This window comes from Glycine soja, chromosome 10 (assembly GCF_004193775.1).
Source record: "Glycine soja cultivar W05 chromosome 10, ASM419377v2, whole genome shotgun sequence".
Lineage (NCBI taxonomy): Eukaryota > Viridiplantae > Streptophyta > Magnoliopsida > Fabales > Fabaceae > Glycine > Glycine soja.
Window position 1 is genome coordinate 10,583,781 of NC_041011.1, and position 17,940 is coordinate 10,601,720.

The 17,940-nt window shown below is 34.3% G+C and overlaps 1 protein-coding gene across 1 annotated transcript; it reads right to left on the reverse strand.

Annotated features, from left to right (window-relative positions):
* Positions 1-6,649: 6,649 nt before the first annotated feature.
* Positions 6,650-7,341, reverse strand: LOC114370462 (agamous-like MADS-box protein AGL62). Its single transcript, XM_028327821.1, has one exon. It carries the CDS (start codon positions 7,319-7,321, stop codon positions 6,785-6,787), a length of 537 nt encoding a protein of 178 aa, XP_028183622.1. The 5' UTR covers positions 7,322-7,341; the 3' UTR covers positions 6,650-6,784.
* Positions 7,342-17,940: the final 10,599 nt, after the last annotated feature.

The following is a 17,940-nucleotide window of genomic DNA, read 5'->3' on the forward strand; positions in this document are numbered from 1 at the left end:
CTCCTCAAAGATAGGAAGAGGTAAGAGTAATGGCAAGTGTGGTGGAGGTGTAGGTTGTGGTTGTGGTTGTGTGGTGAAGAAGATGAAGCTTGTCGAGTTCTTTTCTTAGCCCTATTCTCTTTATGCTTTTGCTTCTTCCTTAAGGCATTGCTTCTTCTACAAGTTCTTCGAATCTCTTGATCCAAAGGGACTAGATCTTCTTAAGAAACTCTACCTCACATACATGGAACAAAGCAACTAAATAACATGTTAGCAAAGTACTCAAGAGTAATACAAAAAAACAGAATTTAAAAGCAAAGAATTGAAGAATAATGAATCATTGCATAGAATATGAAATTAGCATATGTTGCCTAATACGAGAAACAAGTCCCCGACAACGAAGCCAAAAAACTTATTACATCATTGACAAATGTACCAATTAGTGTAGTATTTTCAATAGTAAGTAGAAAGACGGTCTCCTCAAGGACTTGTTTATACTAAGCTTTTTTGTGTAAACTCAACAACTAAGCAATGGTAATTTCTTCTTTTGAGATAAGGTTGCAATAAATTGAAGTTCAGCTCTAAAATTAAACTACTAAAAATAAGGTATATTTCACAAAGACAATATATCAAACAGTTGATGTGCAGTAATTGGAAAAAACAATTAAACAAACTAGTTAGGGTTTTTAGTGGTACTTGGCAAACATCTCAATAAAAAATGATTTTTATCTATTTAATGAGAACCATAACAATATCTCAATCCACACAAGTCTTCTAACCTTGATTTCTCAAGTAAAAGAGGCTAAGTCACTTAACTCTACTCCTAACTCCTAAGCAAGTTAAGTTAAATGAATTATTTAAGAGAAAGGATTGCCAAGAGAATAATAAACATTACTTTATCCCCAAATGAGACATTCATTATATAGTATTCTCAAATCTCAGTTTTAAAGCATTTTCTAATGACAATGAAACATACAAATAAGTGTTTGGGTGATCAAGCCAAGAAAAAACATTAAAAGCAGAGAAATAACATTATTATTGAATAATCATTAAATAAATAGTAGACATAGATACATGAGATTTGCTAGTACACAAAATCCTCAACTTCAAAGAGATTAACTCCTCATTGTCATGAGAAGCTACCAAAACATACAAGGGAAAGTTAAAAAAAATGGAAGATTGGTGAAGGAAGTAAAAGAGAGTAAGTTCTTGAGTCTCTAACCGCTACACATGCAATCCTAGATTGATATTGAATGTCTCCAATGATGAGTGGATCCAAATTCCATGCAGTATCTTTGTTTTGTTGTTTCCTCATTAAAGCACACTAAGTGAATTTTTCATGGGATCACTTTTTTTCTTCTTCCAAAGAGGCTGCGTCACTCAACGAGCCTTGATGTTGTTGGCATGGCTTCTTCAAGAGAAATCTGCTAAGAGAGATAGACTTCTCGCTTAGCCACCAGCTACCATGTGTCTTCTTCTAATATGGCTTCCTAGTTGAGCTACTTGGCAAACTCATTGAGTGATCAATTTTCACTTCCAAACCCACAATTTCTTTCCAGGTGCACTAAAATGACTAAATTACTGTAAAAACATGTAAAAGCTAATAAATTTTCTAAACTTTAACTGTATGGAAATATCTAACTAATTATATATATTCCCTAACTTAAACAAGGGCAAACTTAGCTACGATTCAAGGAAAAGTGAGATAATTGTTGTGAAATAGATTGCAAATATAGGAATGCACAACCGTTATCAAACTCCCTCAAACTTAAAGCTTTGCTTGTGCTCAAGAAAAAGTAAAATAAACTAAAATAAGTTAGATTAATGACAAAACTAAGGACTAGGATCAATTACAATTCCCAAAATATAAGCATGTTCACCAAAACAAAACATGTTCACACGATCTCAAAATCACACTTGTTATGGTGATTTTGATATATATAATCATAAAAGAAATGAACTCAAGAGTTCAAGGGATCAACAAGAATGGCAATTGACAATGAAAAGATAAAAAATACAATTCATTTCTCACAAGGCTAGTATTTTACTTAAGTACACAAGTGTTTCAGGTGCACATGATATTCAATCAATACCAATTGGAATTACACAATCCCAACTTTGCATACCATCTCATTCAAGGCAATTGCACACACACAACATGGATCACTAAGGACTTTATTAAAGTTGTAATTTGGCTAGGCTACAAAGGAAAATTGTTTTTTTATATCCTAGAAATCAAAGCACCTAAGGGTCTAGGAGAACACTAACTAATTTCCTTTTCAATTCATGAGACAAAAAATTCCAAACACTGTTTCCCAACATTTTATTCACAAATTTAAAATAGCAACAACAACTTGAAATTGTTTTTGAATTTGATTGATTTTCTACTTTTTTTAAACATTTTAGCTTTCCCAAATGTGTATGCTTTTGGTTTACAACAATCGCTTGAGTATTACAAAACAAACTCCCCTAAATTTGGAACAAATTTGCCTCAAACCATATGATATGATTTTCTATTCCCTAAAGTAAGGTAGACATTTTTTTCCTTTTTAGGCTCAAGGATTCAAGTACAAACTCATTTATTGTTTTTGGGTCAAAGGTTAATGCAAGGGAATTCATAATTAAAAAGTTTATTTTTTTGCTATAAGTGGCTGAACATTTAAATTATAAACACAGAATGCCTTAATCATATCCACATAATGGATGCACTTAAACAATCTTCAAAGAATCATGCAAAATCGAGTGTGCAAAACCAATGGAAAAATAAAATACAAATATATTTTTCTTACAATTAATTTAAGTAGTTATGAAGGTACATCTCATTTTGGACTTTATGTAGAATGACAAAAAAGAGTGATGGAAAGAAAAAAAAAGTAAAAGAAAAGAGAGAAAATGACATATGATGAGTGATATATAATTGGAAATATAAAGAGAAATAACAAGAAAATTCAGTGAAAGAAAATAGATAAAAATATGAGCATAATTATTATATTAATATTTTATATTGTAACTCTACTTATAATCAACATAAAATTATTATAAAATTGAATTTATTTTGTTAGAAACATAATTTTATCTCAAAACAAATGGGCTAAAGGAAATAAGGTGACCTTAAATATCAAACTATTATGTAATACATAATTGCATGATAATGATTAATTATAACCTTGTAAAATTAATTTAACTTTTTAAAAAGGTTTAAGTCTCTAATTGGTTCTCGAAATATACTCAAATTTTTTTTGGGTCCCTAGTAAGATTTTTCTTGGCTTTTCATCCTTGGATTTTTTTATTTTATATTTGGTCCTTGCCATTAGGTTGGCTCTATTAAGTGTTGACGCATATGTGAAAATTTTTAAATTTTTTTGGTGGTTTTTAAAATTGGTTGTATTTATTTAAATAATTAAATTACAATTTTTGGTATTTTAAAATTTTCTTAAACCATTTAAATGCAACCACACCATGGACCAGTTGTTTTAAAACTTTAGATGTCATTTAAATAAATCAATAGCTAGGATATAAACCACTAATTATTATTAATTTAAAATTTGTAAATAATCAACAAAATTGATTCTTGTTAACTCTAAACCTAAAGGCTTCTCCTTCCTTTTGAATCGCGACTGTTTACAAACCTTTCCTTGATGTTGATTCCAAACAGCACCCAAAAGCACCCTTTGAAGCTTTCGTTGCAGGCTCGACACTCCCCTTAGAAACTCGACTCCTAATATGTGTGGTCTTTTGTTCTCAGTACATGTTTTTGGGTTTCTTGAGACCCCTAACTCATATCACCAACTTCAAGTTCACTTCTCAACCAATCACATTTCCCACTCGGATGAGGTTGACACATCACGTGACTCACCTTCATGTTGGCTCATGATCTAGGAAAGTGTACCTAATCTAGTAGTAAAGAAACAATAAGTATTATGTATTGTATTCACAAAGACTTGGTGTAATATTTATGAATTGAGCAAAAAATGTAATCTAAAACATTCACTGCAATGTGTTGTCAATTTGTTTTAGTGAGTGAGACAATGTTTTTCAGTTTTCAAAAGAGAATTTTGTTGTAGCAAGACTCGAGTTTGCTATAGCGAGAAAAGAACAATTGGTGGATTTTGAAAAAAATTTGGAGCAAAAATGGAAATCAAAGAAAAAAGGCATTGCTGACTCGAATTCCATAGCATTCAACATATGGAAGTCAATTTCTAATCATTTTCCTAGTTCAATGCAACCAAGATTCAGCTCAATTGATTAATCCTAATTCCTTAGGTGATTAATCTTTTATTCCTAAGCTAAATTCCTAATTCCTTAGGTAACTTAACCAAGAACTGAGAACATGAACAAAGAATCTCTTCAATGCAAAAATTGATTTCATTCCTAAAATTAAGCTCTCACACAATTCCAATTCAAATCTAGAATCAATTTTTTTCAACACAATTCAATTCCTAAAAGCTAGTTTGATCAAGCCTAAGCATGCATTTAAGCAAATATTTGGAATATGATCACATGTATAACAAAGAAAATAAATCAGAAAATGAAGAATCACATACTTGGTTACTACTTCATTCAATTAACAACTTCAATGTTTAGCTCCAATGGATCTTGATTTGGTCTAAAATAACATTAAAATCAAAAGTTACAATAGAGAGAGAGAGAGAGAGAGAGAGAGGAAAAAATGTTAATCTATAAGTCTGAATTGAAAAAATGACAAAAGGTGCCAATTATGATGTTACAAGTTATTTTAGTTAGAGCCAAATCTATATATTTTTTCTGTCACATCAGACTTCCATTGTAGTGAGGACACTTCTTGCTACAACGAGGCTTCATCTTTTGCAAAAGATACTTCACTTGAATCTTCTTGCTCTATGACCAACTTTCGCTATGGTGAGAGTTGTACTCGTTGTGGCGTGTGCTTGCTCAATATCTTAGTCTTCAACATTCATATTCGTTGTGGCAAGTCTTCACATTCATTCACTTGATAACTGGTCCTCTTTTGCTGTGGTGAAGGGTCATCTAGCTATGGTCAGCTTAAGTCTGCAACTTATCAATCATTTAAACTAAAAATATCTTTGTAACATCAAAATTTAAAACAAAACAATAAAAACTCTCTTTTTATTTTCTGAAATGATTTTTTATAATAGTTTATTCACAATAGCAACAATATATTAACAAAAATCCTTAAAAAGTTAGGCTAATTGCTCACAAAAACAAAGTGTGAGAAACAATTATCACCTCACCCGCACACAACATTGTGGAAGGATAATAAAAGGGTCATCTTCAATTACCTTTGTGTTTTGGGTAGCATTGGGGTAGTTATGAAAAAATGGTCAAGGTTGTGACATCTTTAATTCAAGTGTTAGGACTTTTTTTGTTTTTTTGCTTTAATTGATGAGGTGCTTGTCATTGAAGGGAAAGTTAAAGTTGTGGCCTTAATGAATCATCCTTGTGTTCCAATGATGTTTTTGTTTTTATTTTGGATTGTGAAGAGTTGCATGAGAGTTGGGGATTTATGTACTAGATCTATTTTCTTCAAAATTGCCTATGTATTATTGAGAAGAGTTGCATGAGATTTTGGATTGTAAATTGTCTTTTCTTCAAAAAAAATTTTCAAGGTTAGTGCATATGTATTATTGTCAAGAGTTGGCATGAGGTTGTGAATTGTGAATTGTCTTTATGTTCCAAATATGTTTTCTTTCTTTCTTTTTTTCTTTAATTGATTTCACGGTTTTTAAGCTGCTAGAAATTTTAAATTGAAATTCTAAATGAATATTGATGATTTTAAAACCCACCACAAATTGTTGTTTAAAAATTTCATGGACATATGAAGACTTAACAGAGCCAACCAAATGGTCGGGACTAAACACAAAATATAAAATTTAAAATATTGATTGCATGCATTTTATGAATTCCATTTTGGCTTAATGATACTTTTGGTCCTTAAGGTATCACAATTGAGAATTGAAATACCTAAAGTTTCAATTGAGCTAGTTGGATCCCTCAGCTATCACAAATGTGTGACTTTAGTCCCCTATATATCAATTACGTCAATTGGGTCCTCATGTACACAATTGTATAAATTTCATTTAAGTATTGTAATTGTGTGATTTTAGTCCCCAAGGTATCACAATAATGTGATTTTTTCCATGAAAAATGATAGTTCTAATAGTGCAATTATAAATTTTAAGGTACTAAAATCGCACAATAGAGACACCTAAGGCACTCAATTGTCACAATTGAAAACAAAGGGACTAAAATCACACATTTGTGATACGTAAGGGATCCAATTGGCATAATTGAAATTTAGGAGACTAAAAGTATAATTAAAAATGTATTTTAATTACTTAAAATACATTAAATATTTTACTTATCAATTTAAAATACATTAAATAATTCTTTGACCCCCTACGAAATGGAATGGAGATTTAATTATTTGTGCTGTTCTATTTTAAGCCTACCTCCAAACTCGACCTACCTTAGTTGAAGATGAGAAAATGAAAATCCCCAACCAAAGTTCAAAAGGTTGGAATTTCTAATAGAATTGGATTTTTATGTATTTAAGATGCCCTTTCATTCAAACACTACATCATGTAGAAACTACATCAAAATTACAAACTCCACTAACAAAGCAAAGAAACAACATAAAGGAAACATAGTTTACCAACACATGATGAAGACTATTCAACATAATGAAAACATAAGTCCTAGATAATCAATCCTAACCACACCCCAAACATTAATTTGATTAAGCTAGTGCTTATTCTAAAACATATTAAATTAAAAAACATTGACTAAAACTTTAAATAGGGCATCATCAGTTGAGGTTCCCACGCTTTTCTTTGAGTTGTCTCTTAAAATCCTCTAACATCTTCTTATACTTGTCAAGTTGGGAATCGGTCATGCTTTCAATAGGCCTAGCCCACCAGAACTGATCCTCTGCAGCCTTTGCTAAATGATTTAAATCCTTTGTGCGCTTCTTCTCAATAGCAATTTGGTTTGACAAGCAGTGGAGGTGTGTGTGGAGCTCAACTTCGTCCACAGTGGAGTGCACCTTGTTGAGGTCCAAGGTAAGGAGGGGAGGTGGGCCCTGTGTCTTATAGCGTTGGACAACAGAATCAACACTGGGACTGCCAAACGAAAATACTCGATTACCGGGTGAGAACATAATCACAACGACATCCACGCCACAAAGGGTTGCAAGCTCACTGGCTTTCTTGAAAACCCCAGTGCGACGCTTTGAGAATGTCACCCGAAGGTTACTCTCATTTCTCATCTTCTTCATTTCGATCTTTTGTCGACCTTTAGTCTTCTTAGCGACACCGTTCAAGTCTGGCATGTTGTTTGACTCCATGGGTTATAGGCTTTGCTATCTTATATGATATGAAATATGAATATTGAGGTGCAACATAGAGGAGATGTTAGGCTCAATTTATAGGAAAAGGTTTGGTTTGGCGAACTAGAGTATGATATGGTGAGCCAAGCGCGCCTCTGTGGACTTTCTGACCTGTATTTTGACCGCATTAAAATGGTTTCTAGATTAAGTGAATCTCAATTGAATGCCTTATATGGTATGTGCAAATGATTTTCTATATAAACCATTCTGGGTACAGAAATGTATATCTGTACTGAGTTTTTTTCCAAGTAGTTTTCTTTTACAGCGTCAGTCTTATCTGTTATTTGAAGAATAATTTGGTTTAATAATTAATTAAGGAAAATGATAGTTAATTTATTACCAAAGGAGGGCTATGAAATAGTTTTTAGCATACTCCTTCTAACACCCCATCTGTAATTAGTTGGAATTTATTGAAAACTACAAATTCAAGAGAGAGAAAATCATTACATATGATGTGGGACCCAACAAATTTTGTCATTTCCAATGAATGTCAACCAATAAAAGAAAATGTATTGAAAATAATTTGTTCCTAACTTTTATCTTTTTTACTATATGTCAATTATATTTTGGTACAATTGACTTTATACTCCCATTGCAGTTTGCACCACTGAGAAATGAGTCATGTCATGTTGAACTTGTTTATCTCAATTTGACTGGATAAGAATCAATTATGTTTGAAGCTCAATTTGAATTTATTTTTTTTCAAGCTGAAAGTCAATTCAATTCAAGCTCATGAACCAATTTGGTTTAGATCATTAATTTATTTCATAAAAATGGAATTAATTAGAAGTTAATTATATGAATTTGTTAATATAATATATATATATATATATATATATATATATATTTGATATTATATATAATTAATGTGAAAGCAATGACTTCCAAGATTATTTTGATGATGCCAAAGAATCAACAGTTAAACAAATTCCAAAGATTTAAGAATCAAGATTCAAGAACAATCAAGATCAAGATTCAAGACTCAAGATTCAAGAATCAAGAGAAGACTCAATCAAGATAAGTACTAAAAAAGTTTTTCAAAACATTGAGTAGCACAAGAATTTTTCACAAAATCTTTTACCAAAGAGTTTTTACTCTCTGGTAATCGATTACCATAAGGTAGTAATCAATTACCAGTAGCCAACATTGTTTTCAAAACTGATTTACAAAGTTGTAATTCATTACCATGAGCATGTAATCGATTACCAATGTTTTAAAATGTTAGAACTCAAACTTCAACAGTCACAACTAGTGATAAAACATTTTCAAATCATTTTTAACTTGTGTAATCGATTACACAATACTTGTAATCGATTACCAGTGTTTCTAAACGTTTTGATTTTCAAATTTAAACATGAAGAGTCACATTTGTTTTTACGCACGAGGAAGGTATTAGCACCCCACGCGTCTATCACAATGGACGGCAACCTTTAATCAAGTGTGCAAATATGACTTCAAAATGTTTTATTTTCCCTTTTTTATGTCTTTTTGTGTTTTTATGCTTTTTGTATTTTTTATCTTTTTGTGGTCGACAAGGGTGTTTCCCTCGCTCCTACGTATTCTCAATTGCGATGAGGAAATCAGACCTACGTAGTTATTTTAGAACTAAACATTGGTTAATTTGTTTTGATCTTTTTCCGCAAGATCGATTTTAACCACACAAAAAATCGTTTAAGGCATTGGACCATTAAACGATCTTTTGAAAGGATAGAAACATTAAGGTGTTGGACCATTAACAATCTCTTATTTTAGAAACGTTAAGACGTTGGACCATTAACGATCTCTTGTTTTTGAAAGGAGAGAAATGTTAAGGCGTTGGATCATTAATGATCTCTTGGGGTGATCGACAAAAGCGGGGTTTTTGCTCCTACGTATCCTCAATTGCGATGAGGAAATCAGATCTACGTAGTTCTTGCAAAAGCGGTAAAGTTATGGGTTGATTTTATGTTTTTGAACGATTCATGTTAACCGATAAAAGCAAAGAGGACCGTTTAAGGCGTTGGACCTTAAAATGATTTTAAGTGACTTTTACGGACAAAGCTTGATGTGTGAGTTGATTTTAACCTTAGTTTCACTTTGGTTATTAGTCAATTCATTCAAGGAAACTTCCAAAAAAAAAACATCCGATTGATTTTTTTGATTATTTTATTCAAAGATATTTTGATTATTTTATTATTATTTTTTCAAGATATTTTGATTATTTTATTATTTTTTTTGTTTAACCGAGGTTACAACGTGAATGATCAGTTAGATTTTACTTTAACAGTGAGTAAACTACATTACAACACAAATGATCAGTTGAAATTCATTTTATCATTTATTAGGTGAGATAACGGTTAAAGTATGTTAAAAACGGAAGAAAAGAAAATCGAAAGTGAACGAGATGAAGATGAAAGCAAACAACAAGAAATGAATTGAAAGTCTCGGATTCGAACACTTACCGGTTGAAGAACGAAGAACGGACGAAGAACGGTGAAGAACGCAGGAAAATCTTCACAGATTTACTCACGGAAACATCTCGGAAGCGTTACAGAAGCACTTCGACTTGATTCTTCTTCACGGAAACATGTTTTTTTTACCCAAAATAGCTTAAATGCATAGCCTAGGGGTCATGAATATTTTTTAAACAGCCCCCCTCCCCTATTTATGGGGAAAAAGGGAGGTGCTTGCCGCCTAGAGGCTTCTTGAGGAAAATTTCTAAGCACACCCCTATTACTAAGTTCACCCCCTTTTGTACTTTACGGAAAAGTTATGGAAGCCTTACGGAAGTTTTTAAGATTTGATTTTCATCTTTTTTTCTCTTCTCTTTCACCAATATTAAGGGAAATATGCTTACCCAAGATTTTCAGAAATTTTACGAAAGTATTACGGAAGCCAAGGAAGCCCCAAAAACCATTTTTCAACAAAACGTGGAGGAGTTTGCCGTCCATTTGCTTCTTCCTTAAGCAACCCAACTTCCAAAATATTTCGAAAGGGCCTAGATTCAAATTTCTATTTACACCCTATCTTGATAAGTTCACCCCCTATTTTTATGTTTTTGGCTGTTTTCTTTTCAAAATCTCACGAAACATTTTGGATTCCACCGCGATGAGTGTTAAGCCTTTCGAAACAATCAACAATGGTCCTCGGATGAAATTATAGTGTAACAGTTTATTTACACACACTCCACTTTGCAAAATACACTCCCGTTTTCGTGTTTTTGACTGATTTCTTCCCGAAACATCTCAGAACTTTATGGATTCTACAACGATGGGTGTTAAACATTTTGAGGTGGTCAAACGAAGGTCGCATGCCGACAAACAATGGATTCCGGACAAAATTTGGGTATGATAGTTGCCCCTTTTTACTTATCTTTTATCGGAGATAAAAGGGAAGTAAAGATAAGACACTAATTTCGTTCGAGCGGATCCTCACTCGAGCAATCAATAGCCCAACCAGCGAAACGCGTCATCGGACTTGGACGTCTCTGGATGGTGTAACATCCCAATTTTTGTAATCTAGATTAAAAATGATTGTTATTTATAAATAAATAGAGTTTTAGAAAAATGATGAGATTTTATAAATAAATAAATAAGGAGATATAATTATTAATTAGAATGATTTGAGAGAAAATAAAAAGGGTATTTCATTTATTTGTTTGATAGAAAATAAAATAGAGTTTGTTTTTATAAAATAAATAAATAAATAAATATATAGCAAATAATAAGCTGAATACCCTAGGTATAGTAGTTATGTTAAGTCAGGTGCCTCTTTTTGACCTCATTTTCGTTTTTCCCCTCCTCCTCTCAAAATCCTTTCTTTTTTCCGCAGCCCACCAAACCTATCTCAGAAAAATGACGATCTCGGACTTGTTCACCGCTGGATCGTCGTGAAATTTGAGTACCACGTTTGAAACCCAAATTCGAACATTCTCACCGTTGGGAATTTCAAAACCATATCTGAGATTAAAGGAAAACCCTTCGCATTGTAGCATTTTAATTTCCCGCAGAAACCCAAAACTGTCTCGATAAAACGACAATCCCGGTTTCGTTAACCGTTGGAGTTTCATGAAATTTGGATATGTTGTTTGAAATTCAATTGCGTAAACTTCCACCGTTGGGATTTTCGAGATAATATTTGTGGTGGGAGAAAAAGGAATCGCATGAAGACAGTACAAGTGGAGGTTTCAATCTCTTCTCCGTCTCTCTAACGTTTGGGAATTCTATCGGAGCAGTCAGGGGGAATAACTGAAGGAATCTCAGGGAACCGCTAGAGATGTTACTATCGCTGGCTGAAGACATGTGAGTCCGCTCAGAGGTAAGGGATGAGTTATTCACAATTGGGAATTAGTGAGAACATGTGTAGGGATCCTTAGAGATATCAATTGGAATGGGTTTTGGGGTGTTTTTGCAATTTTTATTTTATCCTTATAATTACTACAGTGAATTATATATGTTTGACAGACCAATCTTTGTGAAATTGATATGCTATTGTGTTGAGCCTGAACCCTATAAATCGAGTACTTTTTCTAATTAATATGAATTGATGAAATAAAGTAAGGAGAAATTTAGAGAGAGATATTGATTTTGTATTTTCTCTTTTTCTTGCTGTTTAGGTTTTTATAGATAATTTTAAAAAATTAATATCATAATTGAAACTGACCAAAGTGTTCATATAATTATTTAGAATTTGTGCATTGAAAGCTTACTTTGAAATTTGTGATTCAATATGATGTATGCTAGTTTATAGATATAGAGGTAGTTATTTATATTAATAATTTATGTAAATAATATTGTAGAGTGTTATAGTATGATTCCAAAAATTATTAAGTGTTGGAGTTTGAGAATATTATGGTTAAATTTCATGAACATGTGTATATTGTACCTTATGAATATCATTGGGAGTGTTATGAGATGGTTGATGTGATGTTATGAGATGTTAAAGTGTGGACATGATATTCGATTGTGAATAAGTGGATGTGTTAACACTTGATGTTACATTAATTATATCGTGAGCTATGAATTATACAATAACCCGACCAGTGTTTATGCGCAGTGTTAAAGAGAAAGTGTAGGTTCCTAGTTAGGAACCAGTGTTAAATTGTAGTGCAATTGTGTTAAACATGTTTGAAACATGAGTGTGAGGTCGTGGTATTGTATAATTCATGAGCAGTGTTTATAAATGAAATATGTGATGAATTATGGAATAATAGGTTTCCTTGAGATTATAATATTGTTATTGAGATTGAGTAAAAGTGTAAAGTAGAACATGTGTTGAATTGTGAGATACGTGAAAACATGTGATGGTGGATTATGACATTATGAGATGTGAAATTGTGAATGAGTTTTGGTTGTGAATAAGTATGTGATTAACTCTTGATGTGACATTATTTGTGTTTTAAGCTGTGAATTGTACAATAACCCGACCAGTGTTATCTTGAGAAAAGTGTAAATGCGCAGTGTTAAAGAGAAAGTGTAAGTTTCCTATTTAGGAACCAGTGTTAAATTGTAGCACAATATGTTGTACGTGTTTAACACACGAGTGTGAGGTCATGGGTATTGTATAATTCACGAGCAGTGTCTGTGTGCTAAAATGATTTTAGGGGTTGGACCTGAATTAGGAGGGAGAGGTCCTGACGGACTCTTCGGAGTGTAGGCCTTGGGGGTCACCGAGTTTGAGTGCTCCTTTAAGCCTATGCTGATCCCATATGGTTGGAGCATTCTCGCAAAACATCGTGACCCTGACTGGTCTCCCTATGATCTTACTTAGTGAGAGTGACCTGACAAACCCATTGTTTGGTGTGTCTTGTTATGTACTCCTAAGCGCCCCAGGGTGGTTTTTCACTGACATGGTATCACATTGCATATAGGCTTGAGTCTTAGCATAACTGTTTCATGCGCGTGCTAATTGTTTATTATGAAATTGATGTGTTATTATGTCTTGATCAGAGCGTGTGATTCTTGTGTAATGTGATTGATGATTGAAAAGTGAACTTTGAATGACAAAGTGGTGGAATTACGTGAATTACGTGTAACTAAGTTTTATTTGGTTTATATGATATGTATATCTAGTTGTCTTGTTTCTCTATTAGTTAGGAATGTGATAACTCACTCCCCATGTGTTGCTTGTGTTTGGATCCTGTGATGATCTTGAACTTTGTGTTCGAGGGAGCAGATGACTAGGTGAATTGCTTTAAGGAACCATGTGCTGAAGGACGTCGGGACACAATGCTCTGATAGGATGTGGTATTGGGGTATAGGGTTTTATAGACGGTCTTGTTTGAGCCGAAGTGAATTTATTATTTATTTAGAAAAGTTTTATGATGATGTTAGAAAGGTGAATGTGAGCCTGCTACCCTCTTGAAAGGCTTGTATTTAAATATGTTTTAAAAACTTGAATTAAGTTTTATTTTTTTTAATTATTTCTTTTATTATTAGTACATATATGTGTGGGGTAGAGGGTGTCACATTTAGTGGTATCAGAGCAGGTCGAACCTTTCGGCCAGTGTGTTATGTGCTTACCATATTCTGGTGTGCACTCTGTATGGTTACTTATGACTAGTTTTGATGAACATGCTTGAATTATTAATTTATTTTCCTTTGCATGATCGAATGAGATTGAAAAAAAAATATAGTTGTATGTGCCTTGCATCCTTAATGTTTGCTATACCATAAATCCACTGTTGAGTCATGAGTTATGAGACTGGCCATGTCTATAATTTGTGAAGTGCAGTTCGACATTATGGCAAGCCGTTAGGTGATGCAAGAAGCCTTGATACTGATGGATAATCCTTTAATGAGCCCTTATCTTCTTGCGTTTATGTTGTTAATAAACTTATTTCTATCTTGATGTGTGGATTAGTGTTGTGAAAACCTTTTGAACCATATATATGTCTTGGATGAGTATGTCTTTCTTGATGTGTAAACGCATGACTACTTAACTCACTTTACTTTGTGTGTAGTCATGAATGTAGTAGTTGAAGTTTGTGATTCTTTAATACATCCTTATTAACTATTAAATTCTTACTTCTTATATGTACGATGTATACTTATTATAAGAACCTTATAATTCTGGGTATGTTAGTAGTATGGTGTTTTGCCTTAATTGCATAGATAGTATGGTTGTTCATGATTTCTTGTTCTTAGCAATGTTGATACTCTATAGTTCGAGGACTCGTATCGAGATATATTTCATATAGAATACTCTTTTGACCATACCTTCTGATTCTAATGTAAACTATTCTTTGTGTTGCGTACTTAAGTCAAGTAATTCGATTTCACTTGCAAGCTTGAGTATAATTCAATGTTTGTGTTATGAGCCTACATCAAACAATTGGATTATTGATATTTCTATCACAATCAAGTGATAGTTGATGTCTCCATATGTGCGTACACTGTGATTATGTTTTCGTTTCTAGAATTCATTTGGAGTATCTACTGTTGATTCTAGATGAGTGATCCTTCTTGATTTAAAATTATTGTCTCCTAATCAATCGAGTGTTCTTCTTATTATTGGCTGCTCATCTTCCAATCATGTCTAGTTAAACTGCTTGATAATCTTTCTTGTTGTTACTTCTAATTCGAATAAAGAGAGACTTCACCTTTGACAATCACGTTAAGATGTTTTGAGAGGAAATACTTGAGTAGACATGATCATTGTTACCTATAGACGAAAGTCAAACTTAGTAAGACGTGTACCTGTGTTCCTTGAGGATATGCTTAGTTACCACCTAAGTGCAAGATTGAGAATCTTATAAGTGTAGTACCCATAGAAACTTGTAACCGTAGTTCGTGGGAAATATCTAGTGTAGAGTTGTTGGAGAACATAGTGTAGTTGGAAAACTTATGAAGTATAGTTAAGAGGTTTAATGTGGAACCTTAAGAAGAAAGTAAGGTAGTTAGTAAGACATTAATTGTTAAGCATAGAAGGATTCAAGAGTGAGTGTTCTTGCGTAAGGTAGGTAACCTAAAAGATTATTGATGATAGTTGTATGATTAGCAAGATAAATATTAGTTCTTTTTACCTTAATATGGAAAACGTTTGTGGATGCTTTAAGAAATACCTTAGTACCTATTGTGACCTCTATGTGTACCTGGTCATGTCATAATATGATTGATGTCCATGTGTGTTCGTGGAATGCGTGATAGGATCTCTTACCCTGAGTTAGCTCTTGTTGTGGTTTTGATGATTAATGTTTAGTATGTTTCCAGTTAAGTTGAATTATGATGTGCATTATAAGGTGGTTATAGACCCTTGGGCATCATGTTCCGAGCTAAGAGTTTTGTTATGCATTTTAGTTAGATGAAGATGACCCTTAGAGTATGCTACGTCTAGGTGAAAGATAACTACAAATCCTTCTTGGGCAGAAGTTGTTTAGAAATGAGAGGAAACCTAAGATTAAGATGAAATGCTCTTAACTATTAGTCGAACCAAAAGGTTATTTTAGGACTCATTGGATTAACCTAAATGCTTGTTGGAGATGACTCAAGTAAGTTTAAGTTTTTGAGTGAGATCCTTGTAAGGAGTAAGCCATAAGTTCATAGAGAAGTCGACCACTGTAAACTGTTGAGTGCTATCTTAGCCGCGCAGGTCCTTATTGGAGTAGTAAAATATTTGAAATAATTTTTAATTTTTAAGTTTTCCTCTTCTTCCGATCTTTGATCAGGAACTTCTTTTTTTTTTCTTTTCTTCCGAGGGCAAAGATGGACATTCTCACCCTGGGTCAATGTTTATGGTGAGTTGGTATTTTTGGCTCAGAGCTTGTAGAACGACTGGACATGATATATGTCAGGGTGTTGGTTTGGTCAGCAGTCTAGGGGTAAAGGGATGTCCCACATTATTTCCATGACACGTGCGCAACGATGATGATTCAGAAATTTTATGCAAAACTGGTCACGCATGCACCTATGTGGACACTCAAGCATCAAGTTTTTGTGGTCACGCGACACTAGGGCTCAGGATTCATCATTTTTCCTATTTAAGTCAACCCAATATTTCCAAAATATGCTCTTGTATCAATTCATACATTTTTCCGAGTCTATCTTGGGCGTTCGGGAAAATTTTCACAGCATTCACCCTTTAGGTGCGTACACACATTTTTTTTAACAAAGCCTTTATGTCACGATCAATAAATCTTTTCTTTCAAAGAAAAGCCAGAAGTTATTTCTTTTCCAAAGCATGTTGGCTTTTTAGTTAACTAATTTATTTTTATTTTATTTTTCTTTTTGACAAAGTTGATATCTATGATCACATATGTTTTTTTTTCTTTTCTGAAAAGTCGTGCGAACGAGGGTACGCATGGCCCACCTACGTCAAAATAAACGAAGAAAATGCAATGATAAGTCGCAATAAAAAAAACAATGACAAAACAAATTGAGAGACGTAATGCCGGACCACGGTGGGAGCAAACACAATAACTGAAAGCAGTAGTGTTAGATCATAATGGAAACAAAAACAATAACTGAAAGGGTGCCTAGTGATCAAGGCCGAAAATCCCAGGGCCCTGTTGGACCTCTCCGGGTCCAAAGGGTGCCTAGTGGGCGCCGCCCCTGCAAACAAATAAATGGCGTTAGCAATTATCTGGGCCACGCGAACAGTCATCCGTGTCAAGATGGTGTACACCATCTGGCACTTAGGCAGAGGGAGGTCAAAATTATGGTCGCTGGGCAGGATGTTGCTGAGTAGCAGCGTCATCCATATCTGAGTCAGAGTAGTCATGCTGGTGCGCATAATCCACACCCGCCTCCCCGCAGCGGTCTGGGCAAAGTCTTGCACAACAGCTGGGCGATCGCCTCCTCGTCAAAGCCGGAGGCCTGGTCCCTCCTCTGGCTGAATTCGCACCGTTGGTTCTCCTCCAAGATCAGTGGGTGGCCTAGGAACTGGCTGAGGGCATCTGTGCCAAAGGGAATCCACTGACCCCTTACCCACGAGCGCATATCTCGAACTCCCTCCTCTATGGGCTAGTCATTAGCGCAGAACTCTAGGACTATCTCAGGGTCGAACTTGGCCATGGGAGTCACTAGAGGTGTCAAATGCCTACGTGTTATCTCCTCCTAGAAGTCTGAGTACTCATCCTCTACGTGCTATCTCCGGTGACTGTTGAACTCCGTAGAGGCGCTGGAGCTTTCCCCATGGGCGTCCCTCCTGTACCTCTTTGTGGAGAGCTTCTTCGGAGCCATCTCTTGTTGGGGATGAATAACAACGCAAAATGGAATCAAAAAACGTTGAGAAATGGTGACTTAAGGCTGGAAATCCAAGGGATCCAGTGAGCATACGTTTTTTGGATGAGAGGAAGAAGTTTTGGGTGAAAAACTTACCCTTTCCCTCTCCTTTTAACCTTTCTCGTGCAGGGGGTGCTCGCCCAGGCGAGCTAACCTCGCCCAGGCAAGCTAACCCTGTGCATCCTTTTTTTTTCAAACAAGAAAATCATGCGTTCACCAATGGGTCCGTGCTCGTTTGCTCGGAGTCCATAGGATAAGTTAGGCATATAAAAAGACAGAAGCTTTAAAGGATACTAGGTTGTCTCTTAACAGGGCCTCCTCAACATGCGAAGCCAGTCACAGGATGATGATCTACTGACCATCAGCCTAGTGCCTGCT

Coding starts and splice junctions, on each gene's coding strand:
- LOC114370462 (XM_028327821.1), bottom strand. CDS start 7,321: ATGGAGTCAAACAACATGCCAGACTTGAACGGTGTCGCTAAGAAGACT.